The following is a 24,751-nucleotide window of genomic DNA, read 5'->3' as shown; positions in this document are numbered from 1 at the left end:
ACTTGTAATTTACAATAACAGTAAGGACATAACCTTGTATTATTTTATTGCATGTTTAGTTAAATTCTCTGACAATGTGACAATAAATTGTTGATTAATTCAGCTGATCAGAGTAAATTATTGAGATTAATTTGGTTATTTAAATTATAAGCATTCTGAATTTGAAATGGAAGAAGAGAGATCAGTAACTATTTATTTGGCGACAGAAATTAAATTTATTAATGTTCCGTATCTTGCTGAATGGACTTTCGAAGATATTTGTATTGCGGTAATAAATATATTAAATAATTAAATAAATATTCACTTACTAATATTAATTCATTTATAATTAATAACACTGAAGTTGACGGATTAAAAAAATTTTTTTTAGAATTATTATAGCAATTTAATTATTAAAAAGTTTCACATGGGAAAATTAATCAAAATTAATTTAACAGATATTTGATCATTTTTAAAAAATTTTTTAACCAATAAATTTCTTCCAAAAAATTATTTTTAAAAAATTGCATTTGTAGTTTTTTAAAATTTCTAAATGTCAACTTTTTTATAAATTTTTTTTTGCCATAATTAATTTGTTAAAAAAATTTTTTAAATTGACAGCTGACCGCTAACTTCAGTATCATTATAATTAAGACAGTGTTTAAAATTTTTTCCAAGTATTTTCAATCATTCTTTTTAATCTTTAAGCTTGAAAAAACCAAACCGATTGTTTACTTTAAGAAAATAATTATTTTTTTATTTTATTTTATTTTATTTTTTTTTTTTTTATTTAACGACTGCCGTCAAGATCCGATATGAAACCCGAGATGACAGCTGATAAATATAATTACAAAAGTTAAATAGAACTGTCAAACTCGTCAGAAAAATGGATCTTGATAAAAATAATTTGATGATTTTTATCAACAGTCCTCATTGTTTTCAATAATTACTTGAGTTTTATTGATTTAAATAGTATAAAGATTTAATTATTTAATTTTTTCTCCAGATTTGCAAGCAATTAGAGATTGGACCCCTAGCGAGACACTTATTTGCCTTGAGAGGCAAATCAAACAAGTTGTGGATTCCTGCGGGACACAAATTAGAAATTCATGAAAAAAATAAGTTTGAGTTTAGATTACGCTTCAAGCCTTCATCTCTCAAAAGACTGAAATTAATAGACTCAAATGCTTACAATTATTATTTTCATCAAGTGAGATGCGATGTGTTAGAAAATAAGGTAGCAGATATTGTCTATGAGAAACACAAACGTGAGTTGATTGGTTTGGGTGTTAGTGATATGTATAGGTAATTATATTTTATTATCTATGATTTTACATTAATTAAAATAGTAATAAAAAACCAAAAAATTGAGTTATCCAAATAATAATAAAAATATATTTATAATTCCAGAGTTATAGTAGAAAAACAAATACCTCGTGAAGTGGTAGAAGCAGACTACAAAAAATATATCCCGAAGGAGTGCATAAAGAGACACTCTTTTTTTATAAAAAAACCGATTCACAATGCGCTGGCAAGGATATCAGGGCACGACGCAGCCTATGTTAAAGAGCAGTATTTAAATCAATTTGAGGTAATGGCGCCTAATTATCCTTATGAGGAGTACAAAGCTTTGATGGATAAAAATTTACCGGATCCGGCATCACGGATCCTACTCAGGGTGAATCCATCCGAAGTTATGTATTATGAGCTGGATGCCCATAACCAGTGGGCTACCCTCTGCGCTATTGAAGATCTCTGCTCAATTTCTATTGGGTATTTCTTGTCACATTTTAATTATTTTTTTTAATAAAGCAAAATTTTATTTTTTTATAGTTCACAAGTCACTGCAATGCTGCTAATTATTATAATAAATTTATATTGTTATTTCAGGCAAGACAATACTGTCGAAGTATCGAGGAAAAGTGGAATTCCATCGTACCTGAAATTTTCAACTAATGCTTTGTTGATGTCGTTTGTATCGGCGTTAGACGGGTATTATAGGTTGGCTGTAAAATGGACATTTAATTTATGTAGAGATATTATCACTCCTAGTTTAGAAAAATTACATAAGATGAAGTGTCACGGTCCCGTTGGGTTTGTACAATTTTTTTTTATTCGGCGCTTCTAGTGTTTAATATTTTATTAAATGGAATTTTTATAATCCAGAGGTGAATTTTCTTATGCAAAACTCAAAGAAAAACGCTCAAATAAATCAGGAACATATATACTGCGTGAATGTGAAAAAAAGTACAATGTCTTCTGGCTCGACTCTTGTGGGAAAGACCATAAACCTCGTACTTATAAAATCGAGCAATTAAGCCCAGAATCGTTCATTATTTCAGAATCTGTACAGACATATAAATCTATTACACATATAGTATCTTCGTTTAATGATTCTGAGCAAACTTTGTATTTATCGGAATGTTTACCTCCATCAGAATATGGTAAATATTTTTTTATATTTTATTTTATTTTTTCTATAAACATTTTTATGACTTAAAAAAAAAAATAAATTTAACAGATAAGTCTCCGTTGTTGATCTGCGCAATGACAGAGGTGTGCCATGACGTTGCTGCAGATGAAGAAATAATTACAGCGTTATTAGAGGGTGAACCCCGTGTCATTCCATCTCATCAATTGCAAATATACAAAGCAAATCCTTTTCCCGAGAAAAATTCTAAGAAAGTTACTATCGGGCAAGGATCATTTACGAGTGTTTATCGTGCCATGTGGAGAGTAACCAAAGGAAAGAAGTTAGAAGCTGCTATAAAAGTATTGAGAGATGAAAAGTCAAGGTACGCTAGAGAATTCTTCGAGCTAGCTGGTAAATGGGGCCAACTACGATCCAGCGCACTTGTTAGGTAAATTTTTATTTTTTTCATTTATTTTAGACTGAAAGTATGATAATAATAATAATTAATAACATATATTAATTTTTTATTAGATTATATGGCTTAACAGTTTCACCGACGGTGGGAATGTTGATGGAATTGATAAAATTGGGCCCTCTTGATGTCTATCTTCAGAGTAAATCAGCCCAAAGTATAAAAACGGTTGATATGGTTGAAGCCTCAGCATGTTTAGCCAATGCTTTGTGGCACTTGGTAATTGATTTTCTCTAAAATATTATTTTAAAAGATTGAATCTATATTTAAAACAAATATTAGATATTTTTATTTGAAACATGCTCAAAGTTTAAATTTATTATTTTACAGGAAGAAAATGGATTCGTTCATGGAAACATTCGATGTCGAAAATTATTAGTTCACGTTCATAGTGACACTAGTTTTATTATTAAACTAGCAAACCCAGGTTTATTCTTTTATACACAATCCGAGTAAGTAAATGAAGAAATAACTCACAAGCGTAATTTAGAATTTAGAATTAAGAATTGGAAATTACAAAAAATCCATCACATTTTATTTTTTAATTGAATTTTTTATAGCATTCACTGGTTGCCTCCAGAAATTTATGATAATCCTGAAGAATCCCGTCGAAGCACTCGAGCCGACGTCTGGGCATTAGGAACAACTTTATGGCAAATTTTTTCCCGCGGCGCAGTACTTCCCGTCAACCGTGACATCGATTCCATTAAAAGGGTATTTAATAAACACTATAGACAATCTAGTAGTCAATATATTAATACTATAATTTTTATTTTATTTATTTCAATATTGATTGTAATTGAAATATTTTATTTTAAAGTTTTATTTGAGTGGAAAGCGACTACCGATACCCGCAGGCTGTCCAGCGGAGGTTTATAAGTTGATGACCGAGTGTTGGGGTGATCTAAGCCGACCAAGAAAGCAGCCGCAAGCTATTATGCGAGATATACATCAGATATTGTATCAAATTTATCACTCACGACGGAACCATGCCTATGCTACTGTTTTCCCTAAGTCATTTAGCGATCGTGAGCTTACTGACGAGAGTGAAATAATTGACAATTCATTATCTGACTGTGAGTCACGAGCAAGTAGTATCTTTACCGATCGCACTAGTCTTCCTTGGGATGATCCTGATGACAGTGAGTATCTTCTTGTTTTTCTAAATATTTTCAGGGAATTTTTTACACGGAAAAAAGTGCCACAAATGATCATGTGAAAATTAACTTAGTAGATATTTAATAATTTTTAGAAATTTTTAAAAAAATAAATTATGGCAAAAAAAAAAAAAAATAAGAAAAAAAAATTGACATTTAGAAATTAAAAAAAATTTTTTCCATGTAATAATAAAAAATTGTGTAAATTTCAAAGGCGCAGCGAAATTGATTCAATTCAACGACACTGACAACGATGCTGAAGAAGAATTGTCGCTATACTTAGGACGACTCGCAGGCGTTGAAGGTATTGGAGACGGAGGGGCTGGCGATAATCTGGGATTCAGTTGTCTACGTGATGCTACTGTTGACTTAGTTAACAGTTTAAATGAAAGTAGTGGTCACAATGGTGGTCCTCTTGGACAAATGCAAGGAATTTTCGAGCTGGATGCTGACTGCAATGTTATTCTACAAGGTAAAATCGGGCAAGGATTTTACGGTGAAGTTTTTCGAGGTATTCTTGAGCGAGACAACGCCAAGGACATTGAGCCTCAGCTAGTGGCTGTTAAGAAATTGAAAACTCGAGCTGTTGAGGCTGATTTACGAGATTTTGAGAGGGAAATTTCTATTATGAAGGTGAAGTTATTCAATTATTTATTTTTATTATCAGTAGAATTAAATTACTTTTTTTATCCATTAAAAAATCTGACTGGTATATAATAGGCTTTAGAATTAATCTTTTTGTCTCGTCGTCGTTGAGTTAATCTTTTTTTATAAAGGTTCAAGTTTTTGGTGTAATAAAAAAATATTGAGAAACTTTTTTTTTAAGAGATAATCATTTGTAATTTGATACTCCAGTTTAATGACGTAAATATTACTTTCAAAGCTTTTAGTTAGTAATAAAAAATTTTTATGACTTCTTGAATAATATATAAATCCGTAGAGTTTTTAATCTTTTTTACGTTATAACTAATTAATTACGCTTCCAATTTAAATTTAATTTTTCATAGCTTATAGAGAATACTTAAAATACTACGGAGTTATGCCGATGATATTTGAAAAAAAAACCTGACTTTTTCGAATCGTCAATCAGAAATATGAATAGAAAATATAAGTTTAATAATTTTAACGATAGTTTAATATTTTTAAAAATAAATTTCAGACTCTGAACCATCCGAATGTCGTTAAAATTCTCGGTGTAATATCAGAACCAGAAGTCTGTCTCGTTATGGAATTTGTAAAGCACGGATCTCTCCAGAGCTACTTGGCAATTCATAGAGAAAACCTGACACACAAACGACTTCTTGAAATCGCACTCAATATTTCTACTGGAATGGATTACCTCGGACGCCAAAGTATAGTCCACCGAGATTTAGCGGCTAGGAATATTCTGGTATCTGACGACTCGACTGTAAAAATAAGCGACTTTGGTCTCGCTCAGGTGACAGGAAGCAATGATTACTATATTCTACAAACTAATCGAGATCTCCCGATCAAATGGTACGCTCCCGAAAGCTTGCGAGACGGCAAATTTTCTCCAAGATCTGATGTTTGGTCCTTTGGAGTCACGATGTACGAGACTTTCGGGCTAGGAGAAGACCCCATGCTTCCTGGTGTCGGTGGTCAACAAGGTGGAGATAGCGCAGAAGAAGGTGGTGCTGCATTGTTAGCAGCGTTGGAACGTGGTACACGGTTACCGTGTCCTCAGAATTGTCCACAAATCGTCTACGTAAAACTTATGTATCCTTGCTGGCACCTGCAAAGTCACCTAAGACCAGATTTTGCCATGCTTTGTAATGAAATTCGTGATTTAATTACTCAGTATTGATACTAGTACAGGACATTTTTAAATATTCTGTTTACCACTCTGTTTAAGTTATTTTTAATTACTTTTAGTGATCATAAAAACTGTGAATAATTCATCAATTGTATCCTTGTTTTTAAGATATTTGTTGTGCTATTAGTTATTAATTACAAATCATGTATTATAAGATTTAAAAAATGATAAAGCTATTTATAATTATATACAATTAAAAGAAGTTTTTTTTTTTTTTTTAATTAACAATTTTGGGGATAAATTTTTTTTTTTTTAACGAACCTTAAATGTTTGTAAATATTTATAGAAAATGTTAATTTTTTAATTTTAATTAGATTTACGATACTGAAATCAACAGACATCTTACAGATTTAAAAATTTTTTTAACAAATTAATTATGATAAAAATATTTCCGAAAATTTGTAATTTTCTACAATGACGAATTTAAGGGGCACACCTAGTGTGAAATTTCGAAAAAGTCGATTTTTTTTTTTTTTCATATTTCGGTAGATTACACCTTTAAAAATAACATATTAAAATTTCAAATCGATATATCAAATAGTTTTTGAGTTATAACATTTTAAAGAGCAGCCGCTCGGCAGCTAGAGTGTCATTAGCTGCGAGACGTACCTGAAGTATTGTTCAGAGTCTACTGTCTCTTCCAGCCCCTATAACACGATTCCAGTTTCTATTGTTGGCTCTCAGGTATACAAAAATATATCATTATAATAATTTCTACAAATTTCTAGAAATTTTTCGTTTACTGCCACGTAAATTATTTTCGGAGCCAGACACATTTAGTCTCATTGTGATCGTTGTATCGAGCGCATCATAATTTTACACGTGCTATTTTCTTGAAAATGAGTGATCAATCTTCATATTCAAATAAAAAAGAAACTCACAATGTTCCTAAGCATCGATCAATTGCGAAAAAACGCAAGTTTACCGGAAATAGATTTACATTTGAGCAATCTACTGCGAATACCAGAACGTCCGCAGAAAAGCTATTACAAAATAATGACAATAATGTTGTGATTGACCCATCTCATGGATATTGTATTTTGCAATTTTTATCAGTTTTTAGTGCAATTAGTAATTTAGTGGTGTGTAAAACCTGTCAAAAAAAAGTTACTTTCAATCAAGCAAGTTCAAGAGGCCTAGGGTTCAAAATTGCTATTATTTGTGAATGTGGCAATTCGTATATTAATTCTGGACCAATGATTAATAACGCATTTGAAATAAATAAACGTATTGTTGCTGTGATGCGTCTATTGGGCATCGGAATAAATGGGATAAATCTTTTCTGTGGATTAATGGATTTAGCATGCAAATTTTACGACCAAACTTTTGCGGGATGTTTTACGAATTTACAGATTGCAGCCGAAACTGTTTGTAAGCTCAGTATGCAGCAAGCTATAAATGAAGAAAAAGAGCTTACATTAAAGAAAGAAAATTCGGAGACAAATTTGACTGTTAGCGGCGATGGTACCTGGAAAAACGTGGCCATACTTCCCGTTTTGGAGTAGTTACGCTGGCAGGAAAATACAGCAAGAAAATTCTTGATTCATGCGTAAAATCTACATATTGTCAGAGTTGTGTTTTTGGAAGAAAAAAAAAGATAGCGAACCTGAAGATTATGAGGAATGGCTATCATTACACGATGAAGAATGTGATGCCAATCATAAAGGATCTGCCTCAAAAATGGAAGTGGATAGTGTAAAAGACATGTTTGGTCGTTCCATTAGTAAATATGGTGTAAAATATACCCGCTATATTGGTGATGGTGATAGCGCTACCCACAAAGGACTTATAGATTTGAATCCTTATGATATTCCTGTTGCTAAATTGGAATGCTATCTACATGTGAAAAAATAATGGGAACACGTTGCCGAAGTGTAAAGAACATTATTAAGAAATTAACAATACTCAAAACAACAATGAAAGCTACAACGGTTTACTTTGGCACTTTTCACCCACGCATCTTCATAATGGCTTCAAAACTATTGAATTGTCAAATAATTTTGCAACTGCAATATTTAATGACGGTTATTCGTCAATTTTGAAGATATTCAATGTAATGGGAGTGATAGTTGGACCTGCAGCAAGAGATTTTGCGGCTCTTAAGGACGACACGAGAATACGAATCGCTGATTATCGCCAAAGGGCTTCTTCAAAAGAAGGTCGATCATCTCGAAGAAAAGCTTCTTCAGCTGAACAAGCCCTTTTCGAAGAAGAGGAAGGTGTATTTTATGGCCCTGGAATAGCAGATTAGCTGTAAATATGATTTTAAACCACTTATAACAGTGGAAACGATCATTTTATCTTTAAACGCGTTTTTCTCGAAACAGCATTTTCCGAATTTGCTGCAGTGATTACTCAAAAACAAATGATCCGATCACTATCGAATTTTTTTTACATGTTCTATATATAGTTCTCCGTACAATGACCTATCGATTTTTTGATCTGATCAAAAATCGAATTTTCGCAGGCCACAAACGACCAAAATTTTAGGTAAAATTCGACTATTTTTTTAAAACGCCGCCATATTGTCAATTTTTGATTTTTTTTTTTATCGTAGGTCATTGTACAGACAATATTATCTAGTTTAACGAGATATTTTTTTTTTAGATTTCATCCACGGAGAAGGCCGGAATCACTGCAGCAGTGAAGGACCTTTTTTTTTTCGCGCCGTTAGAGATCGACGATAACTTAAAAAATATTTAATTTTTTTCTACAAAAATTTCATTATGTATTCTTAAAACATGTATAAATATATTCTTAAAATTTTAAAATAATTGATAAAGTATTTTTTTTAATAAAAATTCCCAAAAATCACGTTTTTTTTAGGCCGTTACACTAGGTGTGCCCCTTAAGATCATATTTATCGATCAAAGAAAGAAAAGGAATTTTACAAGTTTATAGTAAAGAAAATTTGATTTAGTAGTTTGTAAAAGTTTGTGTTGCGGTTCTCATATTACTGTTTACTAATATGGCGTTAATTTACATTCAGTAAATATTTTTACAAACGTGTTCGAATTCGGATTAAATTTAAAGTAAATACATAACGTAAACTTGTTTGTTAGAAACAAGCATTCGACAAAATGCCGGTTAATTGAATTAACGCAAGTTAGTTGTAAGTTTTGATTTGTTTTAATTTAGATGATTAAGTACAAAAAGGAAACCAACAGATTAGCCCGTGAAGATATAAATGCGAGACAATCATTATGTTCACAACTGTTTATTTAAAATTTCAAGGATCTCTAAATTTATAACATAAAAAAAAAAAAAAAACAGATCAAATTTATTTGAAACTTAACTTGTAAAGTAAAAGATATAACGACGATTAAAGTATGTAAGATTTTTATTGCGGGGGTTTTTTTTTTTTTCATTATTTATAAAGTAAACCGCGAAAAAGGATATAAAGTTCTGCGATATCAAATAAGAGGAGTAAATAATTAATTCTGCGGGAAATGTTTACTAGCGATTCAATTATTTACTCACTGTAAATACATCAAGTAACTGCTGTTTGAAGTATAGATTTATATATCTAGTTATTTTCAATTTAACGTAAGAGATTTTACGTTAAATATAAAATATTTAAATATAACTTGAGTCGGAAATTTAAGCCGACGCAAACTTCAAATTCATGAAAATTAATAAGCTTAAAATTATTTTTTTAATATCTGTAGATAAGTAGAATTGTTTATTCATATGCCTTTGAAAGATTGTTCTGTATAATCTGATTTCCATTAAGCGGGTGTTTTATTAATATGTACTTTATTTAAATTCGGTAAAGTTTGTAATGCTGTAATACAGAAATAAAATATTCTCAATGATAGTTTAGATAGAAATTTAGTGATTTTCCGCCGAATCAATCGTCAATTATAAGTTATAAAGATTAAAGGTAAATAATTAAATCTTAATCTTATCAAGTGAAAAAAGTAAACTGTAAAATTTTTATAGTTTCAAACAGTAAAGCGGGTAACGGAGTGGTAAAAACAAATATTACAGAACTCAATGTAAAAAGTGTAAATTATAAAAGCAATTTATAAGTTAATATTGATTTGATTTTTAGCGTTGCGTTTAAAATTTATCATTTTACTTTGTAAATATTGACGTTGCTTGTATAAAAAAATTTAGTAACTGTATTTTATATTTTTTAAATATCATGTGATCATTTTTTAAGTACGAAATGGTAAATATCAAAGTGAAAATTCTTAATTGTTATACTTTAAAGTTTTCGACATTTAAATAGCGAATTTTACTGTTTTAAGTAATATTTTCTTCCATGTAAATAATAAATTGTAGCATTTAAATAATAAATATCATAAAATAATGGTTAAAAAAAACGATTTTACGGTTTGAAAAGATAATTTTTAGCAGTTAATCATTACTTATTATCATAAATAAATTGTATGATCATAAATCGACTGTTATTTATTACAGTTTACTTTTTTCCGTGAATGAAAAATTTTTTTTGCATGAAACTTTATTTCTCGATAACTCTAAATCTATAACAAGTTTTTGAACGAAGTTTTTTTTTATGAAAAATGCTTTGTCGATGGAACAATAAAAAAAGAGTTTTTTTTTTTTTTTTCAGAGTTGTTGATAGAGAATGAACGATCCACCAGAGTAGAGACAGACAGCGGTTGGCTCTCACCAAAGGAAAAGCAGTCACGAGATATTTAGCAAATATAGTTAATTTTACATTTAACAAAAACTGATATACGGCTGGAATTAATTTAATTTTAATTATAATTCATTTATTTCAAAGCTTAATGGATTAGTAAATCAATAGTTTGCCAAAAGTTACAATAGATTAATGTCATTAACATTACCGAGGTTGAAAAATCTGGTGTTTTATCACATATGATATGATAGTTAAAGCGGCATTAAAAATTTAATAACTTTTGTTTGATTTATTCACGTTTACTTAAATAACTAAAAGTGTATACTTGCCAGCACTTGTCAAATATTTGATCACGTAGAACGGGGCATTAATTGAAGATTAAATTGCTAATTGCACGGCGGTCCGTCTGTAATTAAAACTTTTTAGAGCTTTTAGGTACACAATGAGATTTTATATCACGGTAAATGGTTGATGAGCTATTTTTAATTATTCCTCAATGCAATAAATTTAATTTTCAATTTTTTTTGCATTATAATATTTATTTATAATGTTAAATGAACTGTCTGATAAAAAATAAACTAATTGAGCTATCGGTGCATTGAAAATTTTACAGTCAAGTATTTCTTCTCAGAAACTAGGAGCTTTCAAAGTATTGTTTACGCCAATAAAACTAAAGCGTGAAATTACAAAGCATTTTTTTAAAAAAGTTTGTTAATATTTTTTTATTATAAAGAAAACTTAAAAGTTTATAAAAGAAAAGTTTTATTCTATAAACTGTTGTAAAAAAAATCAAATTTTGAAGGGATTTTTTGAGAAAAGATGTAATTTAATTTTCTAAGTTAAGTCAATTTTGTGTAACAGCAATATTAAATGATAAGTTGTCTTTTTAAGGTCGAAAGTTAAGATGACGAAGAAAAATTTCTTACCGACAAAATGGCGCAACGCGAAAATACAAAAGAAATTAGTTTTGTATCAGTATGATATTAATTGATTGGAAAGTTGATTGAAACAACAAATAACTTTTTTAATTAAATTAATTCTTAAGCTGAAAAATTACTATTTGATTCAAGAGTAGTATTATCTTGCTTTGATTATTTAATTTTAATTAATTCAAAAAGTTGACGATTCGAATAAAGAAAAGACAACTTGAGAAGAGAAAAATTTCCCATCAAAGAATTTTACCAATTCAATCTTTTTTACTTTTCTCAAGCAAAATATAATGTTTTTCATTTAAAAATGTATTTTTCTGGTCTATTATTTTAAATTAGGGAAAGATTATTTTTAATGTTATTATTTACTTTGTTAAAAAAAATAATTGTTATTTAAATAAGTATAAAAAAAATCAATTTCAGTTTTGAGAAAATTTATTTGTTTTTTTTTTTTTAAATTTTTTTTAGTATTTGAAATGAAGAAACTTTTTTTTTTAATCAAGAATATAAAATCGCTAAAGAAAAAGCAAATTATTGTCAGTTTTAAAAAGTGATTTTTTTCGATGTCGAATTTTTTGTAACAGAATATCCAATTTTTTTTAAAATAATTATTTTTTTGGATCAAGTAATTTTATTTTTTCAGTATAAAATATAAAAAAGCAGTAGCAGTGGTTTAGTAGACAAATCATGTCTTCCACATTGAAATTATTAATAAAAAAGCTTTTATCGTCAAGAATAAAGAAATCGTTGTCATTAAAATAATATTTACCATCAAATATTGCTAAATAAAGAAATAAAAAAAAAAAAAAAAAAAAAAAAACGGAAACGGAAACGGAAACGTTTTTTTAATATGACAGCCGAATAGCTGTGAAAGCTTTCCGGGATGCAATTAAACCACTCAAATTTTAATATCGATTGCTGTCGTATTTATATTACTTCAACTTATATTTACATTTTTTTCAATAACTCGACCAATGTAAATTTGAAAGCTTCCAATAAAAAAAAGGTTAAAAATATATGAAATCTACGCCGAGCGAAGCGAACGTGGGTACGCGGAATCTCACATAAAACAGTAATTTAAAACTATCGACTCTGCATTTTTAAAATGAAAACATTTTATTAAATAGTTAATTTTCATTGGAAGAAACTTTTCTTGCAAATACTTATAATCTAAGTTAAATGAGTTTTTGCTGAAGAAATCGGATCTGTATATTAATTTAAAAGCACGCAATATTATTTAAAATAATATTTACCTTTTTGTGAAGAAAGTAGACATCCGAATAAATATAATGTTTGCGCTGGGTCATCGAAAGGTGCTGCAAAATGCAGAATTTATTATTATTTTCACAGTATCGATATAAAAGACATTATATTATTTTTGCACTCTCGCAATATATAAATATATGTTTCTCATCTACTTGAGCGCTTTTCCTGGAGTTTCACATAAGAAAATTCACCTCGGGAACATAAAAAATAATCTGATGTATTCAGCTGTACACTTGAATTAAAATTATCCGTGAAAAAGTTAAAAAATAGAAGCGCGGGTAAATATTTCTGCAATAAAAAAAAAAAAATCAGTTTTCAAGTATTTTAATTGATCAAAGTTCTTTACAGGGTATAATTTATAAAAGTTATATGTTCGGTTATTAAATGCAGTATTAATGAAACCTATCAGTTATTTCTCGATGGAATAAAAAGGAAAAATTGTACGATATAATTTTAAAGGAGTGATTTCCGACTACCCAAAACTTTTCTCGATTTGACCTACATTTTTTTTTTTTTTTTTTTTTTTTTTTTTTTTTGATCGTGTTATTCAAGCTTCACGCCAACTACCTACCTGACGTTCCTGGCATTTACAACTACATGAAATGTTAATTAATCACTGTAATTTTTTACATTTTAAATCTTTTTAATTAACACTAAATTTTCTCGTCGGATTTTTTTACAGACTCAAATTACATCGGTATTTAGTCTAAAGTAAATTTACAAATTAAAACTAAAGCCATTTGGATTAGATGAAGCGAATTCACGTGTGTACTTTTTATTTCATCGCCTTGAACATACCGATGTACTAAAAGATAGAGTAAATTTTAATAAATCTTATTTTATCTCTACACTATCATTAAGAGTAGTCGATTTACAATAAGTAATTATCAACTGCTAAAAATTACCATTTCAAGCAGTAAAATCGTGATATTTATTATTTACATAATAAAATATTAAATTATTAAAAAGGCATTTATCATAATTTAATTAAAGACAATTAAATTACTGAAAGCAAAAATTTAATTATTTTTTTTTTTTATAATAAAACAGTTAACTCTTTAAATTTTGAAACTGTTAATGCGATTTATGAACTGTGCTTTTTAAATAAGAAGGTTATTATCAATATTGATCCGTTATAATTAATAATACTATATCATCGTAATTATACCCATTTTCGATCGCTTAATTAATCACTTGTTGAAGCAGTAATTAACAGTCATTACACAAGTGTGAGTAATAGTTAAATAATAAAATAAAATTTCTTTATTAACATATTTGTTATTTTATTACAAAATATGTTTTTAAAAAAATAAGAAATTTGTTTTAAATTTTTTACAAATAAAAAATAAAATTTTTAAACATTTTTTATCACAAGTAAAAAGACAAATGCATTAAAAATTCTTAAAAAGTAGATTGTAAATTTAACAATAAACATTATTCCTATAAAATTTGAATCAATCAATAATTGCGAACTTAGTTTCACGTGGTATGTTTTAATGTTATACATATTTGCAGAGAATAATCTTCAACGGCATCGATGCTTTGCCGGAAAAGTTGAGCATGCTGCCATGAAACGTCACCTGTACCTCCTAATAATTTCACAGTCACGTTTATTTTACGTGTTTGAAGTTGATTTGTTTTATAATATTTACAGTCATCGACGGGTAACACGATAACATTATCATTATTTATACCCTCAATAGTCCACTGTATATTGGCATTGTTAAAGGTAGCGACAGTAGCACGTAACTCAAACAGTTCTATGTCAACTTCGTTCGGCAGCTCAATGCTCCATGTAACTTTTCCAATTTCATTGCCGGACGATCGCGCTAAATACACCATTTTCCAATCGCGCTCAGTGTTACGGAATATACCGCCTTCATATTTATTTACACCGCTGCTCCAGCCTTCTTTTGTGTTTATTATTTTGTCAGTTTCGTCGTAAATCTGATAAATATCTTTTGTTATTACGTACTTTAGTATGAATTTTTTTGATTTTGATGATGAAATTTTCCATACGTACGGTTCATGTGTTTCCTAAAAAAAATAATTAATTATTTTTATTAATTAATCTAATTCAGAGAATTAGAAAAAATTTTTTCTCCCACATTTTTAATTTTATGTAATAAAATGGGTTGTTTCTTCAGTCAAATTTTGTATCATTAAAAATTTATTGACTAGCATTTGCGCCTTTTCAAGGTTTCAAATACTTTTCCGTGATATTTAATTTATTATGATGAGTTTTTGGAGTAGGTTTTATTTCTAAAAGATTTTATAGTTTTTTTTTAGACCAAAAATATCTATTCTGGGTCCATTTCAATGAAATTTTTCAGTCGTTTGGTTTGGCTTGATGGTTGTAATTTAATATTAAATAGAAACATCTTCAATAAGTTGATCTTAAAATTCTACTTATAGAATTCATACTATTGTAACAAAACCAGCAAATATTTATTTTGAACAAAATTAGTTCTAAATAATTTTAAATTAATTATTGATTTTTTTTTCTAATGAATGAATTAAATAATATATTTATAAAAAATAATTTTTCTATTTGAGAAATCTACTTCCATTTCGGCTGCCGAATAACTTTTTTTATTTTTTGTTTGTCGGTTAAATTTTGTGACGAGAATTTTTTTTTTATTTTGAAAGGAATTTTAATAATTAAATTTAGTATTATCAAAAAAGTCTTGACGTAAATTATTTATGTCTTTTCAATAAATAATTTGGATTTTAAATATTAAATAATTACATATGAAGTAATAATAACAATAAAAATAATAATAAACATCACAACATAATTACCGATAATTCACCGCGTGCTAATCGCCAAGCCACATCACCGGAAACTCTTCCCCCATATTCATTATCATTATTGCCATCCCCCAGTTTAACGGCGCCCGATGGAGCGGGCAATAACTCAGCGAGTTCCATTAATCGTCTCCTAACAACAAAGTTCTTCCTCGCTTCACTGTACCCCGGGCCCGAGGATCGGAACCTCTCCTCGTTCAGCCTTAAAATCAAAGATAAAAGACTGTTCTCACTTGTAAGAATCCTTCGCTTCATCACGTCCGGGTCCCTCGTGTACCGCCAGGTTACATCCTGCACCTCATCCCTGGAGTACGCAATAATGTAGGACAGTTTCTTCTTCCAGCCTCGCTCATAAAGCAGAGGTTTGTCTAGAACATCCTCGCAAGGATCTACGTGAATCCAGCGATTTTCGGACATCGACCAAACCTCCGACCATACGTGATCCGTCTTGTCGTAAACTATCCGTGTGTCATAACCCAAGGATCGGCAAATTAATGTGAAGGCATTCGCCCACTCTCCACACCGGCCTTTTCGAGTTGTCAGCAGAATTTTCGGGTCTGTGTATCGTGGAAACTCTTCCTCTGCTTCGCAGGATTTACATCTGAAAATTTAGAAAAAAGGAGATTACATTTTTTTTAACAATTTTTTTACTAAAAAAATTATTTTGAGTCAAGTCCACTGGGAGAAAATTTAAATTTGATAATAAATGATGTGAAAAAAAAAATTAAAAAGAAGAAATAAAAAATTGATTCATTTTAAGGTTCTTAAAAATAAATCTCAAATACTTTTTAGAATGAATTTCCTTTCTTTTTTTTTTTATATTTTAAATAAAAAAACTTGTTGAACCAAAAATATAAAAATCAACTAGTTTTTTTCAGTATATAAAACTTTATTTGAATTTTTTTAAAGATTATCTCTAAAAATTCTTTATAAGTCCAACTCCAAAAGCGAGCGCACTAACGTCACCCGGCCATCTAGTGGCATCCTACTAAACTAAAACTACTAACAAACTAAAACCTAAAATAGAATCCTCAAGCCAAGAAAATGAAAAATTTTTGAATAAAAACACCCAGTTTTCTTTAAAATAATTTTCTTCTACGATTAACAATATTTATTTTCAACCAAGTACTTATTTATTCAATGTACTGTAAACGCTCTCAATTTTTTCTTAATACCATTCAATATATATAAATGATCTTCTTTTATTTTACCAATATAGTATATAGCCTAGAACAAACCAGTAAGATCCTTTTATGTGTGGAGATAAAAGAATTATGTACGCTATATAACACCTTCAATTTCACGCGAATCATCGAATAAACCAGTGTTTTTCTTCAAGGATAGAAGAGTTATACTGGTGCATATTTTCTTCGCACATAATAAAATTATAAATTCGTTCTTTTATTAAAATATAAAACAAATTTCTTCACTGCGCTTGTAATTTATTCTTATTACAAAAAAATAAAATAAAAAAAAAAAAAATTTGAAAGAAAAACGCGACAAAGACATTACACCTCAACCGGTCACAACATTTGTAAGTTTATTATTCAAAAATGAAAACATACTTGTGTATTTCAACTCTCGAGACTCGAGGATCGTTTCTGAATTCATTTCTGTTGAAGGTGCAAGCGTCTGAGCAAAATCTACAGGTTGGGCTATTCATCCAAGAGAAAAACTCGTTTTTGAACCAATGCACCAACTCACTCAGCAGCAAGTCTTCAATCGTTGGTTCACACTCAATAGAATTATTTTTATTTATTTGATCCTTGGACTTTGAGTTACCAAGGGAATTTTTTTTTCTCTTCTGCTGCTGCTGCTGCTGCTGCTGCTGCTGGAAAGCTCTCATTTTCTTGATAGCTTCAAGTTGTAATCGATCGATGGGAACAAAATGCTTTGTGTACTCTTGAAGTTCTTTGTTTTCATATCGCAGCACTTCCTGAAAAGTGCTAGTAATTGTTTGCAGAAAATTGTTTGATTGCTTTAAATCCTTTGGCTTAGCACCAGTTGATTTTGATGCTGGAGAACTGACGCTAGGGCTAGTTGAGTCTTTTGTACTAGACATCACTTTATTACGTAATTCCCAGAGTAACTTTTGGCCTCTTTGCAGTTGAGATAATGAGGAATTTTTGGGAAGAGAAAAAAATTCTCCATCCTAAAAATAATGAATTCTTTTTTTATTATTGTTAACTAGTTTTTATTTAATAATAAATCAAACTTATTATTTTTAATGAATTTATTTTATCATTGATAGTAAAAAGTTTTTATAAAATTTTCTCTGTATTTATATTTGAGACCATTTTAAAAATATGCCTTCGGAAGCATAAAAAATTTTTACAAGTATCACAATAACAATAAACCATTGTAGTGTGTCATAATAATGATCATTCATAGCGACTATAACAATTAATTTATGAGTAGAGATAGAACAAACAAAAATTTAATTTTCCTTAACGCTCGAGAAATAACATTAGCCCTCTTATAAACTTAGTAATAAAAGAAACAAAAAAGTACAATACTACACTCATCTCCGGTGCTTTTATTTGTTTCATTCATATTTCCGTTCGCACTTATACTTTTTTTTCAGCGTATAGAAAGCAAAATAAATAAATAAAAAAAAATACATGACAAGTACTTGTGACATATTGTAACCTTATTTCACCAAATTTTATTCATGAAAATTTTTTACTGACTATTATTAAACATATTGATTTTTTTGATATTCAAATCGAGTAAATTGTAAATATTTGTTCATTTATTAAATTTACTAGCAACCTTGCAGTCACTTTGTGACTTTTGAACTATAAATAAATAAAATTTTGCTTTACTAAATAATGACTTTTGTTAAATTGCACTGTACTTTTTTAACTATTGACGTTTTTAAAGTTATAAGCTCATCCTGATGTTACACTCACCAAGAGCTTTCATTTGAGTACCCACATGCATTTTTGACATATTTTTCATATATAAATATATATAATATATATATAAATATATGAAAAAAATGATGTGGGTACTCAAATGATAGGTCTCGATGAGTGTAACATCGGGATGAGCTTATATCTTTAAAAATATCAATAATTAAGAAATGACAACGAATTTATGATCAATTAAAATTTTTTAAATAAATATCGTACATTTTTGAAGTTATTATTATTTTTGTTAAATTTTATATTTTGTATGGATTTTCTATTTCATATTCAATATTTATTATTTCGCTTTGAGCAGGTTACATGTAAAAATATTTTTAATAATTAAATACCAATGGAAAATGACCTTTTGTTTTAAAATAAAAAATTGCTATCAAAATACACCAGAAATTGTTTTTCTACAATTTTATTTAATGTAGATTGGCGAAATTTTCATGCATGCAAATATTTTTGACCTCTTAATAATGTAATAACAATAATTCACAACTTTTTACATAAATTTTAACAATGTTTCATTAAACTAAATGTGTAAACACATACTGAAATTTCACGTGCATAATGTTGGTAATAATTAAGATATTTTATTTAAAACCTCACATAACAATTATAACAATAATAATAATAATTACGAATATGCCATACCGCTCAGTTAAATATAACCACATAATTTATGAAATTGTATGCCTTGAGGACGGATATGATTTACTCTCACTTAAAAATTAAAACCGATGTTAAAAATCAAATATAAATTAATTTTTTTATAAATTTTTAAAATAAATTTATCAATAATTTATGACGGTATTATTGGAAAATTCATCATCGCAATATTGTGTAATGAAGTAAATTTATAAATTCAGATAGGGTGGAAGCATCTGGGGCCACTTTAAATATTTTGTTGACAGGAAGAGAAAAATGATAGGAGTGATATATTTTCAAAAATAATAGATAATATATTCGTGGGATTAAATTTATTTATAAATAATTCCGTGGGATGTGAATATAAGATCGGTTTATAAAAAATTTTATTATTTTTTTTTGTCTCTATTGATTTGACGGAGGGTTTGAAAAGGGACGCCAGTATAACATCCTTATTCAAAAAATTTCCAAGTTGATTTCTAGTAAATAACTTCGAATGAGCCAAAATGACGGATAGAGTGCGAGTGAAGTTGAATTCAATATTAATAAAAAGGCATTCAGCATCCGAAATGGATGTAAATCTATCAGTGCTACCAAAAATTTTTAGAAACGTTAAAAGGAATACAATAGTAAAATGTCAAATGTATAAAGAAGTAAGAGTCTTTTTGACGATAAAAGTACTTTTGTAATGTACTTTCTTAAATATTGACGTTTTTAAAGATATAAGCTCATCCTGATGTTACACTCATCAAGAGCTTTCATTTGAGTACCCACATGCATTTTCATATATTTTTCATATATACATATATATATATATATATATAATATTTATAAATATATGAAAAATTGATGTGGGTACTTAAATGAAAGGCCTCGTTGAGTGTAACATCGGGATGAGCTTATATCTTTAAAAATGTCAGTAGTTGACAAGATACAAGGTCATTTCTTAATTATTGATATTTTTAAAATTATTGAAATTTATTAACTTATGCCGCGTTTAAAAGTTATTTCAAGAAGAATTAGCGAAAATGGGTCAGTATATTTTTTTTTAATTTTGAGTTCTTGTCATACTTGAACTATTAGACCGATCTAGCTTATCTTCGAACTTGACCTCGAGAATTTCCAAATGAGTAAGTATGTTGAGCTATATTAACAGGCGTTCCAAGCTATTACAGCTTCATGAATTTTTCCTCAGGAAAGAAAAGTTTAAAAAAAAACGCGATAGATTATTTAATAATCTATTTTCCATCTGCGCAGAAAATTAGTAAAATTTTTCAAAAGCTCACGAAGACAACTGCCATTTTATTTTTACAATCAACTAAAAATTCGAATTTTTTCTAGAGAAAAATATATATAATTTCATGTATTTTTTATAAAATTCTAAAGGCTCATTATTCCGACTGAATCTTTAATATAAGAGACACAAGTAGGAAATAGCATTAATGCATACAATGGTTTATTAATTACTAAGGGTCGCTCGACAGCTGAAATGGAAATAGACTCTACATTACTTCCTAAATGAAGATATTCTAGACTCAGCAGTAAATCTATGGAATTTTCATTTACCCAGAGAGATATAATATCTTCATTTTATTTTATTTTATAAACTTCAACGAGCTTTCTTTGATTATTTGACTCTATCATAATCCCATGAAAAAGTACTCGGCCAATTAAAACAAGCACATTGATGGCCTCGTTAAAACGTGCGCTCAAAATTCGACAAAAGACCATGAATCCAATCAGTAAATTAATACTTCAAGAGTCATTACTTTGGAATTTTTTGTTTATTAAAATTTATTGATGAAATAAAAATAAACTAGCAAAAATACTACGAACGATGTATATAAAGTATTCCACGCCAAATCGACCACTTTTGACCCCAAATACTTTCAATTTGGTTAAAAAGTTTTTTACTCAACGTAAAAAAAGTTTTAAATTAAAAAAAAAAAGAGTTTTTTTCAAATAGTTTTTTTTTTGCTTTAAAAATCAAAAAGTAATAATAAATTAAGTTAATCAGCTAAATTAATATTAAGTTCGTGATTTCTCCTAAAAAGCGATGCAAACATCCCAAGCTTATCGTATTAATATATTAGACAACAAAAACATCGTTTTAAAATGATTAGAAACGGACACCAGTGCACTTTGAGTTCTACAAACACGAGCAATTTTGACAGGAAGCTTGGCATCACATGAAATCTGCACAGTGATCATGTTTCGCTCGGATTACACTAATTGATAAGTTTCTTCCTGGTTGATGTTGGTCTGGAATTGGCTAAACAGGCACGGGGGCTAAAAGCTTCAAAGTGATAGCAAAAAACCTATTAACAGTCTTGTAAAAAGTATTTGCAAAATGCTCCCGGGGTTTAACCTACTATTTTGAATATTTGTGCCAGCGCGCATTTAGCACGCATTTGAATACCTTTTTTTTTTTTAGGGTATTTGTATTTTAAAGTGAATACTTTTTAAATACCAATGCTATTGCTGCTGCTGCTGCTTCTCTCGGTTTCAACGATATTTCATATAGAAAGGAATTAAAACAAAGTTCGAATGTGAATTCCCGAACTCTGCTTGAACGCTCTATTCACTGCTTCAATGGTTATTGTTGTTGATTTTCTTTGTTTCCAGATGAAAACTCTCTTTCATCAGATAACTTATAGATTAATTATCCCTGGTATTCGTAATTAAATACTTCGATAAAGTTATTTTTATCGTAATGTGCTGGTGTTCGGCGAATTAACTATAAATATTGGAAATACTATCTCGATATTGATTATAATAAGGAATTTTCAGTTAACGCTATTCATGTTTTATTAAATAATTTTAATTTTTTAATAAAATTCTCAAGCACATCATTTATTATTCCTAAAGATGAAGATTTTTAAAGTAAAAATCACATAAAGTTGAAGTTTGTCAAAAGTTTAACAAACAGAATAATTTTCTATAAGTTCATTTTTAAATTAGAACACTTTTTTATTGGTTAGCCAGTGGAACAGAGCTTTCTATAGATCACTATGCATTTGAGTATAATAGAGATGTTGATTGTTTCGGAAAAGATACAAAGTATTATGACGAAAATAAATACTAGAAAAATTGGCTTTTAACTTTATAACAAGAGAATATAAATAATTTTGTTTGCCGCGAACTATCAGCTGAATATAATTTATAATTGAAGCTTAAATAACGGAGATTCATCTCTTTGTTTAGCCGACAAATATTTATTTTGTTTGTTTGTTTTCTTTCTTTGCCGGTAAATTGTGGTTGTTTATCTACTGTGTATATTAATCGATGTACTTAAACTGTTGATATTCGAATCTGATTAATTTATATTTTTTATTAATCTCATGCATTAGTATCTTTTCTGTTGACCCGATATTACAAGTTCAAAGTTGGTTTTTTTTTTTTTTTTCAAAAGATTGTAATTTTAAATAAGAAATAATATTTTTTCATGATCTTGTGTTTAAATTCGCGAAAAGCGGCTAATGTATAAGTTGGCTGGTAAAATCGTTGAGTAAAAATTCTTTGATGTTATAAGTACCTTGGAGATACTTTAATCAATTAAATATTTCTTTAAGCCTCTTCATATTTTAATATTTTATTTAATAGTCTCATTATTATAGAAATTACTGTTGCCTTTTTCACTTTTAACATATTTTTAATCTTTAATTATTGTCATAATTATTATTATTATTATTATTATTATTATTATTTTTTTTTTTTTTTTTTTTTAAAATTTCAAAAAATAAATTTTTACAATGATCAAAAAAAAATTATTGATATTAATTTTACTTTAATAATACTTAAAAAAAAAAAAAATTTTTTTTAACCTAATTTATGATCTTGAGTAAGCAGAAAATAATTAATTCTGTTTTTCGTTTATCATATGCTTCTAAAAAATATAAAAGCCATTCAAACGAAATACAAAATATAGACATGTGAAATTTGAAAGGAATAATAAATAACAAAAAAGATCTACATTATTAATATTTAGAAGGTTGGCATTCGCATCCATTAACAAGCTTGATGACTTTTAGCTTATTCTGCATTTTAATGTATATAGTTCAGCGTAAGAAGAAATCGTATTAAGATTTACACGGTAAAAAAAAAAACAATAGTTACCTATTTCCATTAATTTTTATAATAATAATAATATTAATAATAAAAAAAAATAATAATAATAATAATCAATAAAATTAATTGTTTTCAAATGCCGTTTCAAAAGTATTTCTATAAAAGTTTACTTTAACTTTTTCGATTACGGTTGGCCGGAGAGAAAAATACGATGACATGCTTTTCTGACATCTACAAAATTTTGGGAGTGAGAAAATGTTATTCCTTTATCGTCTATGTAAGAAAACTTTTTTGTTTTTTTATTTATCGATAAAAAAACTAAATTATTAAAAGTTTACTTTTAAATAAGAATTTTAAAATTAAATATTACAATTATTTTTTAATAATTAGTGAATTATTAAAAGTATTTTACCTTTATGAATATTTTTATAAATAATTAAATATTCTTTGTCATTGGGAAAATATTTTATTAGATTCTCAAGGAGGAATAAAATTAAATTCGTAAATTAAAAAATGCCTTCAATAAATTTCCCTAATACATGTAATAGTAGCATAGTAGTCATTAAATAGGCATTAATTGGATGCTAGATGTTGATTATATTATATTGATTTTTCCTCATACTAAATAATCATAACTAAATATAAAAGAAATTTTAGAAATAAATAAATGAAAAAATACTCCAAATTTACAGTCGAATTTTTTAAATTAAATTTATATGAAAAATTTCAAGCATTTTAGATATTTAAAAAAATGTATATAAATTGGTCGAATAGCAATTTTATTTGAAAAAACATTTTTTTCGATAATTGGATAATGAAATTATTTAAAATACTCTCTCTGCTTTTACATCAAAAGTAACTGGCAGATTAAAAAAATAACTTGCAGCGTATAAACTTATTAATTCCAAAAAGTATCTGGGTCAATTTTAAAATTTAACGTCCTCGGTATCTAGAGACTCTGCTGTGACATTTAAAAAAAAAAAAAAAAACAGATAAAACTTTAATCTGTTGACAGGTTACTCTAAGTTATTTCATCGAATGCGACAGATGATTTCAAACCGATTCTGCGATGAAAAAATGATACATTAATATATATATATATAAAAAAAAAAAAAAAAAAAAAAAAAAAAAAAAACGTGAATGTCTGTAAGAAAATGAAGATAAGAATGAATGATAAAATAAAGATAAAAAAGTGCGTAGTAAATAAATAAATTACCTCAATAAAACCGAGCTCGAATAAACATTCAATAGCTCCGGATGCTGGTAGCAGTTTATCAGTTATTGAGGGATTACCTATTCGTATTCTTCGGTATTTATCTTCTTCGGGATATTTTATAATATTATCACAGAGTTCACATAAAATTTTTAACGCACTTTGTTGAATTTTAATGTCATTTTCTTCTAACATGCTTAAGCAGTAATCCAAGTTATTGCTCATGGTAATAAATAATTATTTATGGAAAGAATAATATCTATGAGAGCAATAAAAATGACAATGACAATAATAATAAATATAATAGCACTTGATTATTGGGAAAATTTATTATTACTTTTTATTGATCAATTTATTTTATTTTTCAGGTGTGTTGTGATGTGAAATAATAATATAACCACAAATGAACTAATGAGTAAACCTGCTGGTGTCAATATGAT

At 28.1% G+C, this 24,751-nt stretch overlaps 2 protein-coding genes across 2 annotated transcripts; one reads left to right on the top strand and one right to left on the bottom strand.

Moving 5' to 3' along the window:
• Positions 1 to 42: 42 nt before the first annotated feature.
• On the top strand, positions 43 to 6,051 carry Hop (tyrosine-protein kinase hopscotch). Its single transcript, XM_074260084.1, has 12 exons — positions 43 to 268; positions 986 to 1,284; positions 1,390 to 1,752; positions 1,870 to 2,073; positions 2,146 to 2,423; positions 2,501 to 2,840; positions 2,924 to 3,083; positions 3,195 to 3,316; positions 3,425 to 3,578; positions 3,685 to 4,006; positions 4,236 to 4,654; positions 5,181 to 6,051. Exons 1-12 carry the CDS (start codon positions 167 to 169, stop codon positions 5,844 to 5,846), a joined length of 3,429 nt encoding a protein of 1,142 aa, XP_074116185.1. The 5' UTR covers positions 43 to 166; the 3' UTR covers positions 5,847 to 6,051.
• Positions 6,052 to 12,954: 6,903 nt separating this feature from the next.
• Positions 12,955 to 24,678, bottom strand: Pngl (N-glycanase Pngl). The gene is made up of 4 exons (XM_074237587.1): positions 24,315 to 24,678; positions 17,033 to 17,619; positions 15,462 to 16,068; positions 12,955 to 14,696 (listed from the first exon to the last, which is right to left on the bottom strand). The coding sequence occupies exons 1-4, from the start codon at positions 24,534 to 24,536 to the stop codon at positions 14,139 to 14,141; spliced, it is 1,974 nt and encodes a 657-aa protein (XP_074093688.1). The 5' UTR covers positions 24,537 to 24,678; the 3' UTR covers positions 12,955 to 14,138.
• Between the last annotated feature and the right edge of the window lie 73 nt (positions 24,679 to 24,751).

Source organism: Cotesia typhae, unplaced genomic scaffold, assembly GCF_013202065.1.
Source record: "Cotesia typhae breed Kobodo isofemale line unplaced genomic scaffold, CoteBio_Ctyphae contig_22, whole genome shotgun sequence".
Taxonomy (NCBI): domain Eukaryota; kingdom Metazoa; phylum Arthropoda; class Insecta; order Hymenoptera; family Braconidae; genus Cotesia; species Cotesia typhae.
Note: the sequence above shows the minus strand (reverse complement) of the source record. Positions and strands in the feature narration are given on the sequence as shown.